Source organism: Wasmannia auropunctata, unplaced genomic scaffold (genome assembly GCF_000956235.1).
Source record: "Wasmannia auropunctata unplaced genomic scaffold, wasmannia.A_1.0 LD336101.1, whole genome shotgun sequence".
Classification (NCBI taxonomy): domain Eukaryota; kingdom Metazoa; phylum Arthropoda; class Insecta; order Hymenoptera; family Formicidae; genus Wasmannia; species Wasmannia auropunctata.
In genome coordinates, this window is record NW_012026789.1 from 5,292,197 (window position 1) to 5,313,422 (window position 21,226).

Genomic DNA, 21,226 nt, shown 5'->3' on the forward strand with positions numbered 1-21,226 from the left:
AAGTTAATGGATGACGGAGTCTTTTAATATATGCTAGAGTGTTCCGATAACGAACTTCTTTGCCAACCAAACACCACGCCTCTCAGAATTTTCCACGTGCGTTGAAAACTTATAACGAGATAAAGTTTTCATGGAATTAACCAATAAATAAGCATGTCCGAAACTCCATTTGTTAGAGTCTGTCTCTGATCGTGCGTAACTCCGAGATATCAAATATCACGAGATATTTCATTTAACCACGTCACTTAAGTGAACCGTTGAAAAAACCAATCTAATTCTTTCTTCGAGGCGTATACCGCCTGTATTTATCAGGCATTTTCATTTTCCATCATCCTGTATGCCGCACGCGATACGAACAAAATGCATTCTCCGACGAAAAATAATAGAAATATAGCGTTTCGATCGTACGGCCCGCGTCAGCTGGTGTCGAGAGCTTAAACGACGCTCCTTTGTCTCCGCGTAACTGACCGCCATCGATCGGGACACTGCACGACCTAATCTACTCTCACGTGAGGTCTCAGAATTAATTAACCGCTTAACCTCTTCCTGGCGTGCAGAGGCTTTAAGTCTCCCGCGCAATTAGAATTATGAATTTTACACCATCGACGTCGTCATTAACCCTCGACTTTCACCAGAAGAATTTATTAGGCCTGTTCTTTGTCGCTGCACTAAATTGCGTTAAAACTTTCTATCTCGCTTTCGCCAAATTTCAAATACTTAGGGTAGGATTGGGATGAGCACCTTAAGAAAACATTTTAATATTTCTTGCATATACTAGAGATAAAAAGAAGATAAAAAATTTTGTTCCTACCATTTGATAGATCTGTTGATGTTTTATGTATTTTGGTATTGGAGTTGATTATTTTAATGCAAATGTTGAAATGGGGAGACGTTCTTATTACTCATTCAGTGCTCATGTTAACCTCTTGGTGCAATATTGGGCATCCCTAAGGCAATATTAGCATAAGAAATTTTCTGAAAAAAATTATTCAGAAATGAAAGATAATATTTAAACGTTTCATTAGAATAAATATTTAACATTTTAATAGAAAATAAAATAACTTTTTACTTGAACGGTACTAAAACATTTTAACAAAAATAAAATGTTTAAAATGTAATTATCCTCTTATCACAAAATGATCTATTAATATAATAATCGCAAATGTAGACCTTGACTTTTTTTTATCGATTTCTGTGCATTCTACATGGATCCATTGCTCGCATGTTATACATTGTATTCAAAATCCACCAGACGAAAAAAGCTCTTTTCAATTAGAATTTTATATTGTTAGTTTAAAATAATAATTAAAATAACAAAAGACAATTTATTTTCCAATTAGCAAACGTTGACGATTTATATTAGATTACTGTAAGATAATGTGAGCATGTTCATAATAGTCAACTATGCATACTGTGGCATACTGTTTGAAAAATCTCCATATCTAGCAAACCAATAATGGTCTTGGGAATTTGTAAGATAGGACAGCTAAGTGTTATTTATTTTACGAACCATGATGTGTAGAATAAGATATCCTATTTCAATGTACATTGATTGGAAATCTTATAAAATGAAGGAAAAAAACGTAAGAAATAAGAAAATAACGTACTTGCTTATTTAATCCGATAAATTTTCGAAATAAATAAATTTCGTAGCATACTGGGATGTGTACTTATGAAGACAGATGCATCTTTTCACAGCAGATTGCACTACTAGTACCAATCGTCTCAGAAATAGGTATAAAGGTTGCTCATATTATCTGTAGCGGTCATAATACTCAATCATATACTCTTTAAAATGAATCAGTGGAATCACTGATTTTTAGTGTATATGATTTTCCAGTGACATACTTAGAATTGTGATAAACAGTGACTATTTCACTGTCGTTTCAATAATAATATACTCATTCAAACAGTGAACATCACTGGAAGATAGTGAGTTTTACTATCAGTTTTGAGAACAATCAATATACATTTTATCACTGAAACAACATTTAAATAGTCTCTGTTTATCATGCACAGTTCTAACTTTCTAAGTATGCCACTGAGAAATGATATACACTGAAAATCAGAGATAATTCCACTGATTCACTTTTAGAGAGTACCCCCTATATAACTATTTCATTTTTACAACAACTATACAGTAGTTTAGCCACTAAGAAACAAATCTTTTCTTTCGACAAAAATCAATAAGTGTCTTCCAAGTTCGATTAGGTATATACAGTTAATGCTTACACTTACTCTTGTACTTGTGATTCGTACACGGAAAGAACCATTTGGCTAAAAGATTTTAGCTGGATATAGATTTGAAAATAATTTTGTTAGACCATCAAAATAATTATGTTGAAAACTCAAACCAATTACTAAAATATTAAAATATTTTGCAGCATTGTTTATCAATATTGAGTTCCTAACATAATTATTTTGATGGTCTAGCAAAATTATTTTCAGATCTGTGTCCAACGTAAGTTTTTAGAATCTTTCAACAAAATCGTTCTTTTCGCATGAGGCTAATTCTAACTCCGTTTGAAAAAAATTAAATTCCCTAAGTGCGGCTGAAAAGTTCTTATACCGAAAGTGTATTATACATGGAAAGAACGCGATTTTGCTGGTTTCAGATCTGAAAATAATTTTATACAATCAAAATAATTTTGTTAGAAAGTCAAACTGATTGCTAGAATATCAAAATAATTTCGTTGGAAAGTTAAAAATGCTTATCATTTTTAACTTTCCAACAAAATTATTTTGATGATTCAACAAGAATTATTTTTAGATCTATATTTAGTAAAATTTTGAGACCTGCTAGCAAAATCGTTCTTTCCATGATATTTATACGATATACAAAAAATTACGGAAAGAAAAAGAAAGAGAGAAAGAAAGGGAGTGGATGAAGATAACACTATAAGTGCGCGTGTTTATGCTTCCAGGTGAACGGCGACGATGAGTGGGACTACGAGGACATCATTTTGGAGCGGGGCGGGCAGGGCCTAGGTTTTAGCATTGCCGGCGGCACGGACAATCCCCATTACGGCAACGATACCGCCATTTACATCACTAAGCTCATACCGGGCGGCGCCGCGTCCGCGGACGGTCGGCTGCGTGTCAACGACACGATACTGCAGGTGAACGACGTGTCCGTTGTCGACGTACCGCATGCGGCCGCCGTAGACGCGCTCAAGCGGGCCGGCAACACCGTCAAACTGGTAAGCTTCACCACCCTCCACCCTCCAAACCCTCGGTGCGCCGATACGGGCGTCGCGTGCAAGTTAGTTGTTCCTTCCTATCGCGGCAGATCGCTTTGTTGCATTGGCAGGCCCTTACAAGCGCTCAATATCAAGCGACAGTTTAATACAAGTATATTCATGTTGATAAAGTAACATCTCAATTTAAAAAGATAACAAATTGTTTAACGCAATATAAATACTTTTGTGACACGCTGACAATTAAGAATGAAATAGAATAGAGATATCCGGGTTAAAACATTGAGAGGCAGAAGACGCAGCCAACTAATGACAGTAATGACAAACGTTAACTGACGTATTAAAGATGCTGCGCACGGTATCTACTCTGTACAAACTGACGTATGCAAATCTCAAATTCGAATTTAATTGAATCGTACCCGCGGTGCCATGGCAGCACATTGTTACTGTGATCACATGCCATATCACATGTACATCTCAAGTGCGCAGATTTAATTGCGCGACGAATGTGTCGGGAATAATTGAATTGCAAATGCTGTAATGCGTGTGCTTTCTGCTGTTAAACTCAACCTGCGTATGCATATTCAATTTCTCAGTTACCTGCCGATAGTTTACGAACCGAGTGTTTAATTAACTGTGTATTCAAGCAACACCGTTATCGGTGTATTATCATCTATTTAATATATATAACATTTCAATTTGTTGAAAAGCAAAAGATATCGAGATGATATTTCGTGCACGGTTTGCCAGACACGTAGACTCCAAATTGATATCATTTTAATGACTTTTGCATATCGTTATCATCGCGTTGAACTTTCCTTGTTCCGTTTTTCCGTCAAAGTATAACTGCGAGCTTTTTAGTTTCACGGCAATGTTTCAAGTCTCGGAAAGTTCCCGGATTGACGGCCTTCTCCAGATTCCATATTTGTCATAAAGACGCGTCGAATATCTTCGGCTTATACCTGAGAAAAGTCCCGAAGCGACGATCACTCACCCGGGCCTTTCGAGATTCCTGTAGCCCAGCAAAGTCGCTAAGGGATGAGGGAAAGTTTCGATGGGATCGTTCGTTATACCCCTCTCGGATATACGTTAATGTCATCCTTCAAAAAAAAAATCCCCAGGTGAATTGCCGCCTGTATCTTTCCTTCCGCGGGAAGAAGGCCGATGATGGGTACGTAAAAAATCGAAGACGGAAAACTTTAATTAAGTATTTTTCTGAATGATGGAGTCACTAGCGATTCCGATTTTTCAAAAATTCAGATAAGACAGCATAGAGCTCTATTAAATTATTATTTCGGAAGTAACAACTTTTTCGAGGACCGTTGAAATTTTTGAGGTACTCGAGAGGTCGCCGAGCCAACATCCGCGCGTTATTAACCCTGCCAGGATGGAAATAACGACGGAGGAAGACATAAAACGGTTTACGGCTGGACCATTCTAGATATTATTATTCTGACATAAAGTCGCAGCTATCCCTCGTTGCGCGTAAACGCGTATTTAGTACAGGAATACGGTCGCCATAGGCAAATCCGATTTGCAATCTCGATTTATGAATGACTTGCAATTAAATTTAATTCCAGATTAAGTGAATTATTACATCAAATGCGAATTTTTACTCAATCCAGATCGTTATATTCTATTATATTTATTAAATTAATACAATTTATATAATCGAAATAATATAATGTTTGATTTGTACACGCATTAAAACATTTGTTAAAAATTAAATTAGTCTTTTTATAGAAGATTTTATTTTATACACGGAAAGAACAATTTTGCTGAATCCAGATCTGAAAATAATTTTTGTTCAATAATCAAAATAATTTTGTGCGAAAGTCAAAGTGATTGCTAGAATATCAAAACGTTTTATAGTAATACTTATCAGTTTTAACATTACAACAAATTATTTTGATGAGTTAACAAAAAATTATTTTCAGATCTGTGTTTAGCAAAATTTTTAGATCTTTCAACAAAATCGTTCTTTCCGTGTATAATCGTTTTATGTTTTATAAAATCAACGAAAATAAATGATAAGAGGAAACACATTTCTCACATATTTCAATTTTAGTGAAAATTAAACGTTTACGTCACGATAAAACATTTCAATCGGCAATCGAAACACATCTGCCAATGCTTTTTCCGCGCAGAGTTTAATTAACCACCTTAGTAGCGATATAAACGGGCTTTTAAGGAGAATGGCGTCGAACAGGAACAAATCCACTTTATAAATCTCACCAAGTAAACGAGAGTAGTTTGAAAGGGGATATATCTCTCCGATCAGCTATCGGGCGGGCATTTAATTACGTGGAGATTCATTGTTACACCGGGAATGAAAAAGCGCGCGGAGCTCCTTTTTTTTTAAACGCTTCTGAAAGTGACGTCGCTTAAAATTTGAACTTCGTAGAATTTACTTCGTCGATCAGCCATCCGCGATGTTTTTCAAAGCCTTCCCTTATTCCCTCCCATGCTCAATTAACGTCATGTTCGCGCATCGATTTTCAGTACGTGCGCCGACGGAAACACACGCAGTTGATGGAAATCGAGCTGATCAAGGGTAACAAGGGCCTTGGCTTTAGCATCGCCGGCGGTATCGGCAATCAACATATACCAGGTGACAATGGAATCTATGTGACCAAAATCATGGACGGCGGGGCCGCGCAGGTGGACGGCCGCCTCGTCGTTGGCGATAAATTGGTAGCCGTCAGGAACGCTCTGGTAAGTAAACATATCAAGCCGCTTGTCTTTCGCGTCGTGTTTGATTCGCCGAATTATCGGCGCCATAGTCGGCAGACAGAGATATCATATTTTTCATGGGTCACATTACCATTATAAATACGAGATAGGGCATTGAATTACACGTAACATCGCACAATAAATGTCTCGAGGATAAAGCGTCGTAAGCTCCTCTTATATGTCGAAAAATGTAATTTTTTACATTCGAAAAGTGGCACGTGTTTACAGAAAAATGAAGTCGCGATCATTTTTCATTCTACGAGCACCGCGGAACTGTCCTTTCGCGATATTTCTTGTTTCTCTCTTTCTCTCTCTCTCTCTCTCTCTCTCTCTCTCTCTCTTCAGAAGCTGAAGAGATAAATGTAGAGAAATAGATCACATTTTCTGGGGCTGATGCATAATTGATCGTGACCCTATCTCGCGATAGCAATTGTTTTGAAAATGAGGCCGATTACTTCATAACGCATACGTTACACATATTATCAGGTTGGTCAGAAAGTCTTTTCTTTTGAGTCTTTCGCTCTACTTGGTGAAAATACGAAAAGACCAACTTTCTAACCAATATTTGTTAAATTGCTATTTAAAGGAATGTTGGTGTCGTCTGTTTTACCGATAGAAATACCATTTTTGTTCCTATAACTACTTCGTATTAATCGCATAGAATAAAAATTCCTTTTCTACGATTAAAACACACATGCTAATGTAGCTGGCTCTGGTGTACTTTGTATCAAAAGCAAGAAAAAATTGAGAAATTATAGATTTCGTTATCCATTTTTACCTCAATGGCGACTAATGCTGTCAATTTACCCAAAACGTTTACTTCGTGGAAAAGTTATGTAGGTTATACGCTCGAAATAAAGGCAGAGCCAGATGTACAATAAAGAAATGAATATATGTAAATTAGTTAGAATTAAATTTAGTAGAGGTCTAAACGAAAATATTTTTGGCAGTCTACAAATTGTGCGTATGTAAACGTGAAATATTGATAGTGGTAGTAAACATAAACACATTACTATAAACTGCTATATTAATATGTGCATGCATACATACCTATGTACAAATCGTCGACAAAACAGCGACTCTACGGAATTCGGTCGTCACACCAGCATCCCTTAAAGAATTAATATAATATGTTAAATTTTAAAATACTACTACATTACATGAATAAAACAGACTGCTATGAAAAAGTTTTAGGACACTTTCGTAAATTGGGAAAATTTTCTTGCCGAAAGTTTAATCAAACGTCGATCTCGCAAAAGAGATCTCATCCGTATAATCTTTAAAATTTTATAGTAACGATAAATGGAACTCATGACAGATTTCATGGGATCGCGTGGAACATCATGAGAATACATAAAGATAAGACTTTTGACTGCCACTCCAATGAAGTCGGAGTATCTCCTCATCGTGAATTTTCTATCGATTTCAGAATACAGTTTAAAACAGAAACAAAATAACGTTCTCCTCGCTTCGAAAGCGTAGAAAATAAATTCGCGAGCGTAAAACGCATATATACCTAAATCGCTGTGAAAAAAAAACGAATTGTGGCGTCTACGATCGAAGGGAGTCTGGGGAGAGGGGCGAGAGTCATTTCGAGTTTTATAATTACTCCCGAAAACTTCGGGCTTACGCGCGCCGAAACTAATTACCGTACGATCGATAATTACTTCGCCACGCGGGAGAATGAAACGTAGGGCGGCAAGAAAGTTCCAGGACACTGTCGTATAAACAACTGATTGCGAGTAAATTTCCATGCCGAAAATTTAATTGAGTCTCGATTTGCTCTCCCTTCGTTCCTTCTTGCCGTTACATAATAAATTTTAAAATTTTGTAATCCAGTGAAAGGAATTTGTGATACGAGTTCAGTGGAATTGCTAAAAAATATTAAAAGTGTTTTTGACAACCCCAAGGAACGTGCCGCGAGTTTCTTCCTTGGAATTATAAAATTTTAAATTTTAAAAATTTTCTCTTTTTCTCTCTTATTTTCCTCTCCCTTTCTTTATAAAACATACCTTACAGCGATAATAAACGCTTCTCTCTCTCTCTCGCTCGCTCTCTCTCTCTCTCTCTCTCTCTCTCTCTCTCTCTCTCTCTCTCTCTCTTTGTCCCTCTCAAGAAAGTGAATCAAAATTTAATTAAATTTTTGATATAAAAATTCTTTTTTAAGTTTTTTTTTTAGTAAATCATGTAACATAATTTTAAATTACCTGCCTCAATTTTACTAACAATAAAAAATAATTTATTTTAAGTTTTTGATGCCTCATTCTTCTCTGCTTATTTGTTATATCTACGTTTTAGTTTATAAAAATTAAAGAAAAAACATATTTGTAATAAATTATGTTCAAATAAGTATAAAAGCGGAAAAATCAACGCTCGTGATTAGACTCTTACTCATCGACCATCACTCTTGAAAGGTAACAAAGGTAAATGTTTTAATGCACTTTCATGCTATAAAAGAGAGAAAGAGAAAGTGCCTTTCCATCGTATATGCGCGCACTTCACCCTCCGGCGACAGTCATAAATCAAGCCGGCCGTTCGGTGGTTTTAATCGGCGCTTTTTTTGGGCGCAACTCCCAGATAGATGCCTTAAAGGGTGGTGAAATCGCTGAAGCGAAAAATCGTAGACAAGCGAAGGTCGACTTGCCGTCGACCGGAGCTGTATATCGCTGACGGAAGAGCTATCAATTACTTCGGCGGTGCTTTGGAAAACCGTCCTAATCTATTTTTCCTATCCGCGCCGATTCTTTAAGAATGAGGTTGTTCGATCTCACTCATCAATATTTACCGCTTGAAAGTATTGAGACCGTTGAATCTTATACTTCTTTAATTAGATGTACAATTTGTTAATATAGTTTCATCACAGATGATGCTGAACTTAAGTGGCGATTATGTCGACTTATTTAAATTATTTAAAATTGTATACATCATACATTAAAATAAAAATAAAATTTTGATGATTGCCGTGATATTTATTCAAATTTTTTGATTTATTTTACATTGGATTAATGGAAATTAAATTCTATCATAAAGAGTTATAAGTGTATATATATATATATTTATTTATTTATTTATTATTTGCTGTTTAATTTAAAACGATGCGAATATTCACGAGCGGATTAAGGGTCCACTGGGAAGCAAAGCGTTTCTGAGCTAGTCTTCCAATGTGTGTCAACTCGATAATAATAAGAGGCAACCGATTGCCTCTTAGTACCTTAAGGAAGACAATCGCATTGGGCGAACAAGGGAGGGAGCGAAAGAAGATGGAAGGAGACTACGGTTGACAGGGGAAAATTGAATGGGGAAAATCAATTATCGAAGGGCTCATGACATCGTGATTGAATCGTTTGTGTGCGCCGCATGACTATGCCAAGCTCGTGTCTTAGAAACGGTCTCTTCTCCTTAAAAGAGAAGAGGATTGGTTGCTCGATAAACAGATGGGAAAAGTGAGACATTTCCCAAAGGATAATATCCGCGTGAAGAATGAATAAAACGTGCAGGGAATTAATGTCGTTGCCACTTGCCAGCCATAATCGTAAAAATGTATTGTATATCGTTCACGTTACGTCTGTCTGTTCGACATTTGGCGATGCGATTTCACGCGGGGATGCAAACGACAGTTTTTAGCGATTTATTTTCTGTATATCGTTGACGACGTAATATATTAAATTTTGATTTACGATGAAGAGATAGGTGCTTTGGCAACGTTTGAATTGCCTTTGATCGTCAGCGAGTCAATGTTAAGTGCATATTATCGAAGACGAGCACATATTGATTTCAGCAGGGTGATAAAAATCTGGAGAATGTGACCCATGAAGAGGCAGTGGCGACCCTGAAAGCGATCCAAGATCGCGTCGTCCTTCTGGTTTCCAAGACGGAAAGTGGAATCGTCCCCCCGCCTCCTCCTCCAATAGCGACGGACAATTCTCTCTCGCCTCAGCCACGTAAGTTATTAAATTTCCTTAATTTTTCTGCCTGTTTCTATTGTTTAAAATCGAAACATCACGAAAAAATTGATAACAAATAGTGATTTAAAAATTAACATTTTATTTAAAATTTAATTACATGTTGAATAAAAAACAGATCTTATAAATAAAATACAGTGCTTTAATTTATACTTTTCAAGATTACATGGAAAGAATAATTTTGCTAAAAGATCTGAAATTTAGCTGAATGCAGACCTGAAAATAATTTTGTTGGATCATCAAAATTATTATGTTGGAAACTCAATATTCATGAGTAATGCTGCAAAAAATTTGTATATTCTAACAACCCGTTTGAATTTTTCCAACATAATTATTTGGATGGTTCAACAAAATTATTTTCAGGTCTGTTTCCGGTTGAATTTAGGATATTTCATCAAAATCATTATTTTCGTACATTGAATTCTTTCATAATAAAACATGTAAGGGAAGGAGGGGCAAATAGGGACGTATTTTTGTTCCTCTCTTTCTCTAATTTCAAATTTACAAGATATGATTTTTCACTAAAAGAGTACTTTCCACTTTTAAATATACAAAAAACTTAATTAGAGTTTCCATAAGTCATGTATACGGGCTAGATTATCATAAAAACTGAACATTTGTCACTATTTGCCCCACCTATAGGTAAATAGTTACATCCTATGAGACAATTACAAAATATATAATTCTTAACTCCCAATCGATCTTTCTTTTGATATTTTGATTAGATAAGGTAATTTATATTAATTTCTATACTCTGCCATATGTAAATTTTTATTTATTTATTGATAAATGGTAGTAGTAATTTATTTGCTAGTATTTCTTATTAAAAATCACATTTATTATGGATCTTGCCTTGTGACTAATCTCATATTATTCCAAATGTATTAGAAAAATCATATTTAAATATTAAAAAGGCTTTTTGACTAATCATTATTTTCCCAACTAAAAATTGTCATTATTTGCCTTAGGAGCTACTTTTTACTTTAAAATTTTACTGAGAGAAATAAAATTAATATACAAGCATAAAAATTATATCAAAATAGAGGAAAAAGATACGTATGACATAGAATAGGTTAGATCTCATTCAACGATTCAGCAATTAAGAAAACATAACTTTAAATATCAAAAAAAGATCCAGGTTTTACATGATTTCACGAATGCAAAATTTTTAATTTCCCCGCTAGCTATATTTGGCTTTTGATTTTTACTGCTTTTTCAAAAGACGATTAGATGCTTGAGAATTGTCTTTCTATTAACGAGTAGTGGTAAAACAGACGCGGGAAAGAAGAGAAATTTAAAGTGACATTATTTGCCTCCTCCCCTCCCCTTACTGGACAATACGTTCAAGACGGAGCGCTTAGCGTAATATAAACGCGAAGACAATCTCGTTGACTATCAATCAAGCGACGAAATAAAATTGCAGCGTGAAATCTGTGATTTTATTTCATCGTCCATGATTTACGCGACGAGGACGGCCGAAGATTCCCAGCCCCGTGCACGTTTTAATAACCGACTCTATGCGCAAGAAACGTCACTCCGCCCCCGTCGCGTCTAACCGTATTTTTCGTCACCACTTTTCTATCGCAAGATCTCGATCGAAATAATTACGGCATCCTATTAATTATTCAAAGCCGTCTGCGCGACGTGTTGAAATTCAAATCAACCGTGGCTCCCGTAACCCCTCCGTTGGTTGAAAATAAACGCGGGGGAGGGGCAGGGATGGGGGAAGGGAGGACAAACTCCCGCGATTTCCGCGCGTCGAGAGGTGCGGAAATGAATTTTTGATCCGCGGGTCTTCCTCGTCATCCGGACTTTTACTGACGATCGGGCCGTAACTTATTCATCAGTCTCGTAAAACGGGAGCTCGTAAAACTCACTCCGAAAACGCAGCTCGCGGACGGGCTTTCCTTCCTTTTCCGTTTATCGCGTGTGCTACGAATGCAGCGCATCGCGCGTCGAAAACGTTCGATCGGGGAAATCTCGAGAGTGCGATGTTTAAAATTCCATGGCCGCGGGAAAAGGGCGATATCAAGAAGCGGTCCTCGTCGGTCTCGCTTGTAAATTAACAAAGTTACTTTAAGTATTTGCGCGTAAAATTACCAAACATATGTTGAAAGATCGATTGTTATTGTGAAATGGTGGGCTTTTCTCTCTTTATCGTTATACCAGAGGTGAAGGGTGATCTCTTTTCGAGATATTAAAGATACGTCGTGCTGCGTGTCGTGACTATTCCGCATTTTTATTCCGCAGTAATATTTCCGTATTTACTTTTTCTACGGAGGGAAAAACAGTGCAGTACAAGCGTTATAGTTTCGCCCAACCTCGATATGAGCGGGAAAAAGCGGGCTCGACGGCGGCGGTTTCATGCCGACTGAATTCAAATTGCCCCTTTAATGCTGCGGCATATCGGTGCCCCGCGGGATTATCCGAATATTTGCTTTAATCTCCAGGCGCAGCCGGGAGTTTCTCGGAGAAGCCACCTCGACGCGAATAAACAAGTCCGCTCTAGATTGAGACCGCTATTTTCTATCTCGATGTACCATCTATGCTTTTTTATGCAATACCTACTTGCGGGAGGATAAATAAAATTTCAGCGTGCAATACAAAGTCGTAATAACAATAATAATAAGTAAAATTATATTATATTTTATCGTTACAAATAATAGCTATTCAAGCATGTTTAAAATTAAGAAAATTTTAAAATTAATTTAATTTTTTATTTATATCAAGAAATAAAACTATTTTTTTTTTAATTTGTCAATACTATAATCTCCGATTATATTTTATCTTCCTTTTTGTTTCTACCATATTTTCTATATATAACATTAATTTCTTACAATTGTTACATACATCGAAAGAACGATTTTGTTGGAAGATAAAAAAATTTGGATCTAAAAATAATTTTGTTGGAAACACAAAAATGATAAGCATTGCCATTTTGATATTCTAGCAATCAGTTTGATTCTCCGCAACAAAATTATTTTGTTGGTCCAACAAGAATTATTTTCAGATCCAACAAAATTTTTACACCTTCCAGCAAATCGTTTTTTCCATGTATTGCGCGATTTGTTTGTCCTTGGAGACATGGTCTCAAACTAATTGTTAATAATAAAAATTTTATTTATCGTGAAAATAGAGACGAGTATATATGAATGTAGGTAAATATTTACTATCAAACAAATTCGACATCCTTTAGATACAATGAAATAGTGTCAGAAATAGAAAACATCAGCAGGCGGGATTTGTTGATGATTTGCATGACACGCATTTTCCACTAATAATATTCCTTTTTTGTTTGATAGGTAAGCAGAACGGCTCCGTGTCCGTGATGGAAAACAACACCGCGGCTATACCGTATTCGCAGGAATCACGCCACGCGTCCTCCCTCGCTCTGCACGGCACCGGGACACCGCGGGCAGTTTCCCAAGAGGATGTGTCACGGTGAGTCCGTCTCTCTTTTTCCTCTCTGACTATTTTTTACGAGACTCCACGCGAGACTCGCGGCCGCTTCTGGTCAGCATCTAGCGGATCCTTTTACGAAGATTGCGGTGCGACGTATCCGCCACCGTTCCTCTCTCGCGAACATAAAACAGGACTCGAATCGCCGGTCACGTCCGATACTTTCGGGATGCACCGAGCTCGCCCTCTCTCACAATCCGTCCGTTCGTACGTGATTTCATTTAATGCCGCGTTGCGCACGTTACACGAACGGCTCGTCTTTTTTTCTCGATAATAACGCGAGTCTACAAGCTCAAAAATGCGTATTTGAATGCGCCGTTTGAAATAACCGCATCCATCTTGTGTTCTCGTCGGCGATTTATCGAACCGACCCGTTGACCAATCGTGCACAAAACGCGGTACTAATTTCAAAAGTAAACCGAGTGAAACGGATGAACTGTATCGGACTGGTTTCCGAGGGAGTCGATAGGCAGCGCGAACCGGTGGAGGGTAAAGAGCTTGCGGTAGGACCGGTGCGCACGAGCTAATTGCCGATGGATTAAGGGCTTATCGAATTGGCCCGACTATGCCGTGGAGGTGGGATGGGATCCGGACACATTATGTACCTCTGCTGGAGGCTTACTCACGCCAGTTCGGCTCCTCTTATTGACCTGTCCGTTCGTTGTTAACCCCACTCGAATACTACCGCGCGCACGAGGCTCCAACATTGTCGTGTACCCGGGACTGTTCGGGTTAAGGTCGTCACTGAACATCGTGCGATCGGAATAGAGGATCAGACGAAGCGGGAACCAATGCCGGATTATCCCTCGAAATCTTTCATTGCATTTTAATGAATCTTACAATTAATCGATTCTTCGCACGCATGTCTTAAATTCTCTGTACTTATATTTATTCGATTTATCTTTTTGTATTGCTTTACTTCAATGGTATTTTTGACGACAGCTTTATTTAATAAATAATTGTAAAATTCAATTATACAGGCTCTATTTATTCAATTTTAATATTATAACAAAATAGCAAAAAGCGATGAAATTATATTCTATTTTTATAAAACTTCTTAAGATCAAATTCTTGATATATAGAGTTGATTTTCTCTATCTAAAATATCTAGGCATCAATAGTTTTTGAATAATTAACAATTGTAATTTGTTTTTTTACAAATTAGACTTTAGAAGTAGATTAGCAAATAGATGAAATCATATATCTTGTAATAAATTTTAAATAAATTTTGCTTTCACAAAATTAATATTTAATGTTTAATTATGAAGATATAATAATGTTAAAGATAGGAAATTCACGAAAAATAATGAAAAATCGAACTTCAACTTACATTAAAAACTTTCTTAAAAGATTTTGCAATGACATTCAGTGGCGGAATATTCTGTATAAAAGTTACATATTTGTACACGATATTTTGTTTTTACGTTACTTTAAAAAGTTACATATACTTCATTCGCTTTCTCATTTTTGCAATCGATTCAAAGTAATTCTTTAATTTTGTAGGTGTGTGTATATGTGTGAAGAGAATATAATATGCTGCATTAAATTAACCATAAGATTCTTAAAAACGCTGCATATTTCTTGGAATGTTTCGAGGAAATTTTGTTTCTGTGGAGCACATAATAAATCAAATCTAATCTTCCATTTGCTGCTCGAAGAATCCCATTGATGAAAGCGAAATCTTCGGCCGATGGGATATAGAAAGTTTGACTTCGATCGAGAGAGAGGCTTAAAAATAGCGCGCGAGGAACAACTAATTGTACTCTTGACTATCCGCGCCAGGTTGCTAAAAGTCATTCCGCAGTTAAACATTACCATGAATGGAATATTTCATTAAGCCGACCAGCCGTCGCGAAAGTTTCGCGCACCTGTGCGCCGTCGGTTCGCTGTCCATTTATTCAGCTTTCTGAGCCACATATAGACTCTGTTGCCGCTCACATTATTTTTCGAATATCCTATCCATTCGAATTCCATTCAGAGTTTCTTCTTTTACTTTCATTTACTAATTAATGATCTTGTGATAACGCCGGCGCGCAATAATTATTAAACATCAAAGCTTTCGCTGTCCGTTTATTTTACATCACATTTACTTGGCATCAAATTTAACAAGTCTGAAAGGTGACATGTTAAAATTGTATAACGAAATATACGTAAAAATGAAAAAATTAGTATTTTTGAAGGCTTCGAGTCGATTTTCTTTCCTAAAAATGCTAATTTTTTATTTGTATATATATGCATATATAGAAATAAAAAATTAGCATTTTTAAGAAAGAAAATCGACTCGAAGCCTTCAAAAATACTAATTTTTTACTTGTGTTATTTTTCTATAAATGTGATATATGTATATAAAAATGGTGTCTGTGTTATTTTTATTTTTATATTTTATATTTATATTATATGATTGGTTATTGATTAAAAGTTGCGGCGATGCGTTTTGGACTCATACGTTAATTGAACTTAATCAGTGTAAAAAAAACCCTTTTTTCCGACCGTCCTGTTATCTCGAGACGTTGCACCTCGTTCATGGAAAGACAATTCGCGTGCGCACACCGAGGAGGGAAATATCACGAAGGAAACAAAGCTCGCTCGTACTCGACGGACTGTAATTTTTATCTCGTTTGATTGGAACAATTCCGGGGGCGTTGATTGGCGAACTCGTCTTTGTTTTCCGCGGCTTCGTTTGACGTGTACGCGTTGCGGTTCGAAAAGTTCTCCGCGAGTAAATTTCTTGTTCGCTTTTCCATTCGCATGGTTCGTCGGACACGTCTCGTCGATACCGCGCCGACCGCGCCGAATGCGCCGCAAAATGCAGATGCATTTTTGTTGCGCGGTGCCCCGTGTCGCGACGGATGTTCGCGACGCGTCCGCAAATGCGAGTTTTTAATTACTCGAGCGTGTCCGAAAATACCATACTCTGAGTCCCGTTACATATATATCGTAAATCACGTCATGAAAGCTTCGTAAAGCAACGTAATTTTTCGATGGCTAGAATTTTTGCTAGTATTTATTCGTGATTACACATTTCCGGGAATGATTACACGGAAAGAACAATTTTGTTGAAAGGTCTAAAAATTTTGCTAAATACAGATCTAAAGATAATTTTTTGTTGAATTATCAAAATAATTTGTTAGAATGTTAAAACTGATAAGCATTGCTATAAAACATTTTGATATTCTAGCAATCATTTTGACTTTCGCACAAATTATTTTGATTATTGAACAAAAATTATTTTTAGATCTGGATTCAACAAAATTGTTCTTTCCGTGTATGAATCCATCGCTATTTAAAGGATCCACTCCCTGCTTTTTTAAAGAGATTTCGTCTAAAATTTGCTTGAGCCTTTAAATTTTTCATTAATTACGACTTTCTTGATGCATAATATAATAAAAATATAATAATTGATGAGATATCACTCCCTAGCGATATTATCCGCGATCACACATATGCACGCGGATGGACACATTCGCGAGTGTGCATGTAGCGCCACGCGCGCAGCTGCATCTCCGAAATACGGGCCAAGGTCGCAGCTGGCCCGGGTCACGAACGAGCTACCGGATCCGACCAATCTCGCTTACGTGATGCGGCATCCTCTCTGCATCGATCCGAATGCGTCCCACTGCATCCTCGCCAAATACTGCCGAATTCTCGTCGTTGTTACGATACTATTTACCGTGTCTTATATCAGCAAAAAAAAAATTACGAAATTTGACGCATCTGATCAACTGAAGATCAGGCAATTCTATGCAACAAGAAACAATATTTGAAAAGTGAAGAGTAAAAGAAAACATTTGGTAAATTCCGCAATTTGAATAAATAACTGTCAACTTGTTCATTCGCTATGCCATACGTTATAACGTGCTATCAGAAACGAGCTTACGTAATACTTTTCTTTTCGAGTCTGTCAGACTTTCTGAGTTTCAAAGAGAGAGAAAAGCTCCGTCTGACTCTACTCTTTAGAATTACCATATCATTTTTATTTTGCGACGCGTCCAAAGCGCGACTTATCAGCGCTTTGCTCGGTAGCTTTTGATGGTCAACATGGAACTCCTTCATCCGGCTCATTGTGTCGCACCCTCCGTGTGACGGAGTAAATTTAATTTCTTCTGTGGCTCTTGTCCCGTCGGACATCCTGGCCGGAGATGTCCGGTCCAGAGCTAGGAAACCCGTCGTACTCCCGTGAACAATAGTGTCCTAGGTGCGAGAAGGATGTCATGAAAAAAAAAATTAAAAATTCGCTCGACAATATAACATTTTACCGGAAATAACGACTATATGAATGCGAAGACTTCGCGAAATGTGTCCTTTTAATGCAAGAATATGAATGATTACTATTGCGAATAATACTAACGTCCGTTAAATATAAAACGATTTTTCGAACTCCTTTGAACTTTACATATTTTATACTTTTTAAATGTTTTATTCTAGTTAATATATGTATAATTTTAAACATAGTTTATTTAACGGAATTTTCTTATTGTTAATTTTTGTTTTTAAATTAATTTTGCTTAATATGCTTTATATTGTCTCATTTTTAATATCTACTTCTTTATTTGTATTCATATTATTTTTTACTTTTCTTTTAATTTCTGTATACTTTTTTTAGTTTTATATAACATTCTGAAATTCGCAATACATTCTATTTTATTTTCGTTTATTCTGCTTTATGCATTATAAAATCTGCTTTCCAAAGATTTTGGTATCTGTTTTGTATCTGTTCTGCAAATAAATATACTTTATCGTAAAATATAATTGCCATGGGAACTTGTGGAACACAATGCAATACAGATAATCCCCCTTAACTCCATGGACATTTTAACGTTTCACAATGGGCACTCCGCAAATTTTGCGCTTCCGCAATGCGTGAGGATGCTCATCGGAAGCCGGAAGCATGATGTGAAACGGGGATTAAGAACGCTTTAGCATTGGACAATTTTCAGGGATGCGCCAGCTTTTGCATTGAAGAATAATGGATTTCCTGGTACGAGATGATCCCATATTATTTGGCGGGCTAGCTGCGCTACCCGCTAACCGAGAATTTTCCACGGGCTTTCCAGGAAAGTCCCTCGAATTTTTCGCTTTCCATTTTTACCCGGCCTCTTTTCCCTCACAGACGTGACACCGAGAATTGTTGCATTGTTCGCGGGACTTCCTGGGTTCTTGCGAATTTTCTTGTCACACTTTTTTTCCGCGCGGTTACCTGCGCATGTTTCCGAAAACGGTGAATATTTCCTAATTCTAATTTGCAAAACTCGACGACAGTTGAGAAGAATGCCTTGTTTCATATAATATATTATTTTGTATTTGGATTTCTTGAGAGTTTAATCAAATAATTAATTAATTAATTTTTTGTAATTCATTTGCTTTACATCTGTTTATGCATGTATTGGAAAAATATAAGGAAAACTATCTAATATATGTTTATTTTTCTGAACTATTTTTCTATATTTTGGACACATTTTGTTGTTTTGACGTTTACTACTAAAATACATTCAATGATAAAAATAGGTTTTTTTTTGCAACAAAGTTGATACAACACTTTTCGGTAGTTACATCAACAATAGATTGAAATTTATTTAATCCTTCTTTGTGGTAGACCGTCTCCCATTGTAACTAAAATAAATCTGTTACCATAGCACGCACAATGCTATGGTATGAGCCTTTGAACCGTGCCATCTGCAGCGAAATATGCGCTTGCCGCCGCATAACGGGTGCATTTACACAGTTTGTTTAATTTACAGTCCACGACCCAATTCCGGGCCGTTCTGTATAATGTATCGTTTGTTGCGGCACGATCTCTAGAGAGCCGTTGTCTAGGAAACGTGGCATTACGAGATACGTTTAATTCGTAGAAATTTAAACGATAAACGTATCTTGGAGTTTAACGATTCTAACCAAGAAAGAATCATCTCCCCCAGTTTTGTTGCGTTACGGTAAAGCATTCGCGTACTCCAATTATTTTCTGTTTTGAATTTTCCCTGAAGCGCTCGCATAAACAAATACGCAATAGTATAGAATTATATTGTATCAAAAGCGAAAGTTAATTTTGTGAATGAAACGCGATATAGTCATGTATTTCAAGAGTTACAACTGACGGATATTTCCAATCAATTTCACACGTATGTATTATTAATTGATCGGTTTAGTGATTAGCTCTTAATTCTACAATGGAAGATATCAGTTTGAAGATATGTTGAATTGTATGAAAATTCATATAAGGTGTCCCATAAAGACCGTTATATCAACGCTTAAGGGTAGATTCCTGAGATTATTTTAAGACAAAAGTTCTAATACCAAAATTTTGAGGCTATAATAGTTTTTGAATTATAAGTGTTCAAAGTTAACTATTTAGATCGTCTAAAGTTGTTTCGCTCAGGTACGGTACAACATAAAATTCTAAAAACAAAAGCTGATTTATCGCCCCTTTTATTAATATCGATATAAGGATATACATATGTGAATATAAGATTATTTTTATTGATATTTCTGCAAACACATTGCGCAATAACATTGTGCAATAATATTTTCTTTTTTATAATAACACTTCTTTACATGATACATAATGATGACATTTCTTTCCAAAATTTGTTATCAATTGCATATCTTAAAAGCAAAACTATAGTTATTAAACGGTACATAATACTTGCCAAGTATTATTAGTACTTGTTAGGGCAAGTATCATTTGCTAATTATGTACCGTTTGATAACTACAGTTTTGCATTTAAGATATGCAATTGATAACAGATTTTTGAAAGAAATGTCATCTGACAGTTTGCGCTTTATGTATTATGTAAAGACAAAAAGTGTCATTATAAAAAAGAAAATATTATTGCACAATGTTATTGGCTGTGTGTTTGCAGAAAATTTTAATTTATATATATATATATATAATTAAAAAAAATAATATATATATATACATATGTACATGTATATTTTTTTTAAGTTCAATAATTATACATTTGTGTGTGTGTATGTGTATGTGTGTGTGTGTGTGTGTGTGTGTGTGTAAATGTATAATTATTTATAAATAAGTATAAATATATGTTTGTTTATCAATCAGCACTTAAAATATATCTCCTGTAGAATTAAAATATTAGGAGATAAACTTAGTTTGTGCCATTTTTTTCATGGAAAACGCATTTATTTCAATAAGGATATGAATTAATACGGAATACCTTAGTCAAAATATTTTTCATCGTTTTCTATTTTTCCCATCTTTCTGACAAAAGATGAATTCTGCGACGATAGTATGAGCTGTCTTTTGAAGCAAGCCAGGCAATCCACCCATTTTCCAACCTGTTTGTAATTGGAAAAGTATGTATCAGCGAGCGCGTATTGATCAGAAAAGATGGTAATCCAATGAGGCCAAGTCTAGAGAATAAGCTGGGAGAACTTCCCATTCAAGCTATAACAATGTTTCTTTCACGGTTCTCGCAACATGTGGTCGCGCGTTGCTTTTGCATAAGAATCACTTTCTGTCAATTACTGGCTGTGTAAACGTTTAGAAACAACCATAAGAGTAACATTTAACACTTCTAACAATTCTTCGAGTGTTTGAGTTGGATTTTCATCTAATAATACTTGCAATTCAGCATTCTCAAACTTTTTTGGCTGTCCTAAATATTCTTTGTCTTCTACACTGAAATCCGCCACTTTTGAATCGTTTAAACCAGTCTCTACATGTTCTTCTTGATGAAACTTGTCCATAAGTTTCAAAAAGCAATCAATGCACTTTAGCTGCAGTTTTCTTCAAATCAAAGAAGTACATATCAAAAAAACCATTTATTACGATTTATTTTAAATCGATTAAAAAATGTCACTGCTTTTACAACAATAAACCTTTGTACACTGAATTTTATTGATAGATGTTTAACTTTC

General features: G+C 36.0%; 1 protein-coding gene across 8 annotated transcripts in view; it reads left to right on the top strand.

Annotated features, from left to right (window-relative positions):
* LOC105460273 (disks large homolog 4) overlaps window positions 1-21,226 on the top strand; it is a 305,292-nt gene that overhangs the window by 212,993 nt on the left and 71,073 nt on the right. For 7 of the 8 annotated variants that reach the window (XM_011706708.1, XM_011706727.1, XM_011706722.1 and 4 more), the window contains 4 exons: window positions 2,925-3,200; window positions 5,700-5,912; window positions 9,709-9,871; window positions 13,195-13,333. In XM_011706708.1, coding sequence (XP_011705010.1) covers window positions 2,925-3,200; window positions 5,700-5,912; window positions 9,709-9,871; window positions 13,195-13,333 — 791 coding nt within the window. The remainder of the gene's footprint in view (window positions 1-2,924; window positions 3,201-5,699; window positions 5,913-9,708; window positions 9,872-13,194; window positions 13,334-21,226) is intronic. The other variant, XM_011706715.1, reaches the window with a different exon arrangement.